This window comes from Silurus aristotelis, assembly GCF_946808225.1.
Source record: "Silurus aristotelis genome assembly, chromosome: 19".
In the NCBI taxonomy this organism is placed as follows: domain Eukaryota; kingdom Metazoa; phylum Chordata; class Actinopteri; order Siluriformes; family Siluridae; genus Silurus; species Silurus aristotelis.
This window is the reverse complement of record NC_139592.1, coordinates 23,568,190-23,574,733: the sequence shown is the minus strand read 5'-3', so window position 1 is coordinate 23,574,733 and position 6,544 is coordinate 23,568,190. Positions and strand designations below refer to the sequence as shown.

At 42.9% G+C, this 6,544-nt stretch overlaps 1 protein-coding gene across 2 annotated transcripts in view; it reads right to left on the bottom strand.

Annotated features, from left to right (window-relative positions):
- Nucleotides 1–706: 706 nt before the first annotated feature.
- Nucleotides 707–6,544, bottom strand: part of syde2 (synapse defective 1, Rho GTPase, homolog 2 (C. elegans)) — a 24,130-nt gene continuing 18,292 nt past the window's right edge. Inside the window, exons 5-8 of one of the 2 annotated variants that reach the window (XM_083521450.1) lie at nt 6,358–6,539; nt 5,479–5,710; nt 1,959–2,014; nt 1,371–1,498 (exon numbers count right to left, since the gene is read on the bottom strand). In XM_083521450.1, coding sequence (XP_083377576.1) covers nt 2,004–2,014; nt 5,479–5,710; nt 6,358–6,539 — 425 coding nt within the window. In that variant the 3' untranslated portion in view covers nt 1,371–1,498; nt 1,959–2,003. Of the gene's footprint in view, nt 1,499–1,958; nt 2,015–5,478; nt 5,711–6,357; nt 6,540–6,544 lie in introns of both variants that reach the window. The other variant, XM_083521449.1, reaches the window with a different exon arrangement.

Below are 6,544 nucleotides of genomic sequence, written 5' to 3'. Positions count from 1 at the left end.
AGGGTGTGTAGTTTATTTACAAGTGTACAAATGGCTTTGTTTTTTTTGTGGTGTTTTAGGATTAGCATAAGGTATATTAGCTTGTTGTAAGATTAGCGTAAGGTATATTAGCTTGTTGTAAGATTAGCGTAAGGTATATTAGCTTGTTGTAAGATTAGCGTAAGGTATATTAGCTTGTTGTAAGATTAGCGTAAGGTATATTAGCTTGTAGGATTAGCGTAAGGTATATTAGCTTGTTGTAGGATTAGCGTAAGGTATATTAGCTTGTTGTAGGATTAGCGTAAGGTATATTAGCTTGTTGTAGGATTAGCGTAAGGTATATTAGCTTGTTGTAGGATTAGCGTAAGGTATATTAGCTTGTTGTAGGATTAGCGTAAGGATCTATTTATCTAACTGTATTTCATGTTGTCTGAATGGACAACCCGAATCCCCGGCTCCGCCTCCAACAGCTGGCTTCCGTAAGTGCATCGGTTACGTTACATTATTTTTTCCGTACCTCGTTAAAATAACAAAAATAAAGTTCTCCACGGCTTTAAGTACCACCTTTACACAGCGAAGGCACCAGACTCCGCCCAACAGCTTGTTAAGAAAAAAAATAACGTGGCAACGATAACGAGCAAAGGTAACAAACCCGACCAGATGACGAGGAACCCGGGAAGAAACCGGAGGCCTCAAAAATGTAAGGAATGTCAGTAGGTCCAAAGTGTGTGTGTGTGTGTGTGTGTGTGTGTGTGTGTGTGTGTGTGTGTTTTTGTGTGTGTGTGTGTGTGTGTGTGTGTGTGTGGGGGGGGGGGGGGGGGGGGGGGGTTAAACAAGTGCGATGTTTGAGAGACCAAAGTCATTATGGAGAAATTTCAGAACCTGACATTGTCGGTTTAATACCCGACATTGAGCTTGTTCTTGTTCAGCTCTTGCTCCAGGTTGCCGATGAGAACGTCGATGCTCTCCTGTAGATCTCGCAGGTTTACCCTGTTGCTTAGAACAGGGCTGATCTCCTGGATCTTTATAAACGCCTGATACGTGTGCTCTTTGGCTCGGTGCTCTTCCTGCTCCACTAGCATCCGACCGTATGACTTTAACAACGGCGTGTCCTTGTTCTCTTGTCGTTCCTCGACAAAAAGTTCTTCCTGAACGTCGCTCTTTTGCTCATTCTCCTCTTCTATTTCGACGTCGTTTCCACTTACGAGCGTTTCTTTCTCCTCGTTCACCCGTTCTTTGTCCTTCTCCTCTTCGCTCGGAACGTCGGCGTAGTCAGCTTCCTCTTCCTCTTCCTCCTCTGTATGCATCTGGTGAAGGTACGTCTTTTTGCAGTCGCTCCAGTCTCCGGCGTAGCGGTTGCTCGGACTGTCCAGGCGCCCGGGACGGGGACGCAGAACTCCTGCTAGCTCGGCGTCGCTCAGGTTTAACACTTGGGGGCGCTCTTTTCTTCTCCGCACCGGGGCCAGAGGTTTCGTGGGGTCCACGGCAGTAGATGAAGGTTTGCTGTGGACATCTACAACTGAAACATCAGGGACAAGGAAGAAAGGAAGGAGATTTAGTGCAAAAACAAATTAGCCAAAGAGCATGAAGCGGATCTGATAGCATGCTAGTGTAGGAGAGAACTGAGAATACATTGTGGACAGACACATGCTTTTAAAAACACACACAAAAAGGAAGAAATGTTTTTCAAACAAGCTTCTCACACAAAACTGAAGCATTTCTTTATGCTAATTCTCTTTAAAAAAAACCCAAACAAACAAGCTTTCATGTTATTTTCTAAAAAAGACAATTAGCTGTTTTCCCCCCGAAGCCTCTGTGAGGTGAAAAGTCTGAGGTAACTGGAAAAGCTAACGGGTTATTATGCTATTATTTCAAAATCTAGCGTACCTGATACAAAGCTAATAATATTCTTCCACTCTCCCTGCAAAAAGCTTAAAGCTCAAACCACACCAGTTCCAAACCATTTCACTTCATGTTACCTGCCTGGCTCAGCCCGCTAGGCCGAGCTAACCACGCCGCTCACGTTAGCCGCTGCCTACATGGGAAGCCGTGTGACACAAAACAGAAAAAAACAAACAGCATAAAAGGTTAAATCGCTATGATTCACTGCTAACAAACGAAAACGCAAAATGAAAACAAAACGTGTGTTAATTTTGCAAAAAAGTTAACAAAAGTTAGCAGGCAAAAAGCACGGAAAATAGAATTAGCTTTGTTGAATTTGGATTTCAAAAGCTAATGTTAGCAAAGATTTAGATTTTGCTTCACCATACACAAGACTATTGCAATATTAGCAAATTATTAGCATCGCGTTCTACAATATTGGGATTACTGAATACTTTAGCAAAAAATGCTATCAAAATGAAGGATTGAGGGTTTTTTTTTTTTTTAGCTAAAGTTAGCTTTGTATTTTTTTCTATTTGAGGTAAAAGTTGCAATATTATCAGATTATTAGCAAAAAGCCCCAACATATTAGCATTAGTCTCTCAGAGCTATCATGGTAGCTGATACCGATAAACAACATAAGCATGTTAAAGAGGCGTATCCCAGAATACTGTTTGCCAAAAAAGTAGCTGGGAGAATAAAAATATGGATGAAAGAGATTGTCGAACTGAAGTTAGCTTCAGATTTTTTTATTTCCTGAGGTGAATGATTGCAATATTAGCAATAGTTATATTTAGGATTTTCTAGCAAATGTTAGCTTTGTATTTGTGCTATATCCTGAGGTAAATGTTAGATTATTAGCAAATTATTAGCACATTATTAGAATTCTTTTTGTCAAAAGAAAAATTAATCAGCAAAGTAAAAATATAGATTTTATAGCTTGTCTAGCTGAAGTTAGCTTTGTCATTTTGCTGTATCCTGAGGTAAACGACTGCAATATTAACACATTTTTAGCAAGAATTTTTACGATATTAGCAATAGCGTTAGTCTGATGCAGTTTAGAGAGACAAGGGAGTAAAAATAAAATACATTGCTTGGCAAATTAGCGTCGAATTTCGTTTATTTTAACATGACATTTTGTATGCTCTGTTGGTTTAGAAGGTCAATCCAGGGTTATAGAATACACCATACACACACTCACTTACACACACGGCTGTAGCTCTGACAGACTAAAAATACCCTCACACACACACACACACACACACACACACACACACACACACACACACTAGCATTTTATTTCTTCCTTTAGCGTCGGCCATTTTGTGCTAAACTATCCCAGACTGTCCACATCCTCTTTAGATGAAAAACCTACAAAATTATATACCTATCTGCAGTCTGTTTCACCACTACCACCACCACCACCACCAACCATCAACCCCCGAGTGCGTTTCCGTGGAAACGCGCCCTCAAGGAGGTGGATTGCGGTAAGGCCTAAGCATCTCAGGGTGAAGCGGCTAAGCACAGGGCTAAAGGTTAGGTCAGGAATGTGGGTAATTATAGAGCGAGCTTATTGCATTTTTCCCTACAGGAAGTGCTGCCAAGGGACGCTAACTTTATATAGAGACCTTTAGCAGAACCTTAAATGTTTTTTCATAGACAGAAGAAAAAACTGAAGTTAAAGCCAAAACGAGAGGGGTGAGACGTGAGGACGTAGCCGATAGTGACACGGCTAACTGTGCATAGCGATTCGACGTCTAACGCTTGCGGAGAAAATATTTTACGTTACATCCTCACCACTAGTCACTAGCGCACTTACAATCAGCTAATGTTAGAATTTGCAGTTGCATCATTGATGTAGATTTTACCTCAGGAATTAGAGCAAATATCATAACATAACATCGGTACAACTGCATAATTATGTTTGTAAACCGACCTCGTTACGTTCGTACGCAGAATTCCCCCAAACTAATATGCAAAATTCTCCTGATTTCAGCAACTTGAGATCTTTTAGCTTTCAATGCAGGAAGTAGCAGAGCTTACTGGCAAGCACAGAGCTAGTTAGAGGTTAGGAGCTCGCTTGGATCGCTACACTAGTCTGAGTGCAAAGCTGGCATGAGCGAAATGTGTGTATATCAGCGATACTGGAGACACTCGCTCGGGTTCCATCCGTGAAGTACAAGGTGGTAACAAAAAGTTTTGTAACACACCAACAGATGGCAGCACAAAGCTGCAAACACAGTCACAGGCAGCACCGACCTTCATAAGTCAGTGTGCCAAAAGAAAAATAATCCTGTGTACATCTGGAGCTGTGCAACTGGTGCTGATCTGACCACGTGCGTTACCATGTCTGCGATTCTGACCACGTGAGCACTCTGTCACCGAGCTCCTCCTCACACGGGAAACAACTCGATCCGAAGCTTTCGCACCCACCCTACTCGCCAGATTTGGCTCCTGCAGACTTTGCCCTCTTCCCGAAGATGAAGATGAAGCTCAAAGGTTGCCGTTTTGAATCGCAGAAAGTGTTCAAGACGCTTCGAAAAGAACACTTCCAGGACATGTTCCAGAAAAACGCTGGGAGCACTGATTTCATGTGCAAGGGGACTATTTCGAAGCTGATGGTGTGAAAACGTAGATAAATTAAGTATTTTCTTGTAAACAGAGCGAATCTCCAAACTTTCTGATACCACTCGTATTTCCTAATTAGAAAAGTCGGAAGCCAGGGAATTCATCCACCTTAACGTCGGGGAAAACCTACACCAAACAGAGCGTCACACCCGGATCACGTCCCTACGCTGACAGGCTTTGTCGTCTCTGCTTTTCTGCAAAGCGGATTAGGAGCAATCCTGAGGGCATGCAGCTGTTTCTCTCACCACAGATTCTCTTCAGGATAAACGCTGGCCTCAGGGGGACGGGATTCCTCGTGTGGACCTACAGGGCTTCGGTTTCCTTTACATTTCCCTCCGTGCCTTCGCCTCTCTCTCTCCACCCAGCCCCCCACGCCAAGGGGAAGGTTACCACGCCCGTTTGATCTCCCATATGGAAGCAGATCTTGTTTGCCCTATGTTTAGGAACTAAAGGAACTGAGGGTGTATTAAAGAGCCTTCAGAATGGACGAGTGGCTGTGAACCACAGAGATGAAACTCGATCTGAGATGTTTCAGTGCTGTGTGTTTATATCCGGAAATAAAAAGGAGTCACGAGATGTTTTATTTTTCTCGTACAACAGCAATCTATAGCGAAACGTAATTTTTCTGTTTATAGTTCCGTTTATTTCGAGTTTGAATGAATCCCATGTCTGGAAAACGCTAAAAAAGCTGACACTGGAGACTCCTTCTGTACACGCCAATCAGAATACAGACTCCACCGGCAGCCAGTCAACTGTGTTTTATGTGTGTCCACTAACAGGCTACTAGCAGGAGGTGGTAGCTCAGTGGTGAAGGCATTGGTCTTCGGATCTCAACATGCTGCCACTGCTGGGCCCTTGAGCAAGGCCCTTAACACTGCCCTGCTCAGTTGTAAGTCGTTCTGGATAAGGGCATCTGCCAAATGGCATAAATGTAATGTACTATTTCAGCACTATCACTATATGTGTGTGTGTGTGTGTGTGTGTTGTTACCTGGCCACAGCTGCAGCAGATAGTGCAGAACCTCGATGTGCTTTTTAAAGTGCAGCGCGCTGGCTAGCTCCTCCGAGTCCATGAACACTCGGTTAGCGAGACCCGAAGCGTCCTGTCTCTGACTGAGCAGCACGGGTCCGAAACACACAGCCAGGTTCTGGCACGTCATCTTGTTCACCTCGTGATGCGACGCAACACGCTTCAGGTGGTCCAGAAGTTTCCTCAGAGTCGTCTAGAAGAAGGAAAGAGGTGAGAGTGAGTCTGTAGCAAGAGAACTAAACACACTGCTAACAAGCATGGTGGAATAAATTAGCTGTAGAACCTTCAAGGTGTCTTCTGTTGTGTTTCTGAGGAACCTGTAAAAGTTTCACTAGTGTTTTTCCTGTTAGAAATGATTCCGAGTGGAACTTTTTAAGAATGAACGAAATATTGATGAGATTTTTTCCAATTAAGCAACAAAACATTTAAAATCTTCTTTGATGTTATTAAAGAAGATTTTAAGTTTGGACCACAAAAGAACCACTTTTTCCTTTTTCTAACTACTAGATGTAATGACTTTAAAGGTGTGTGGTACAAACTCCATTATTCTCTTTATAAAAGATGAAGAAGTTAAGAACCTGTAAAAAAATTGTCTAAACTTTATTGGAATGTGGTACAATTGTAGAAAATGGGTTCGGAGAATCTCTAAGTTGTAGGATTCTATACAGAGCCTTTGAGACAATGGACAAATCTACAAGACCTCCAAGCTCTTATCTAGCAAAATCCACCCAAGCAGCCAAGTGATGGATTTAAGTGAGAAACCAGCAAAAGAACAGGGGAAGAACATTTTCTACAGAAAAACTAAAAGTGTAAAATCTAAAACATGAAGGTTTCTGGTACCTTCTCGATCTCCGGCAGCGTTTCGAGCAACCCCGCGGCATAGTCCGAGTCGAGCGGGTCGTTCTCACAGCTGCCGCTTCCCATCAGCAGCGGTCGCTTGGACATGGCGTCTAGAACCGCCTCATACAGAGGTTTAGAGATGAGAGGATGAGGAAGCTCCCTCAGATAGTCTTTTAGAACACCTGAT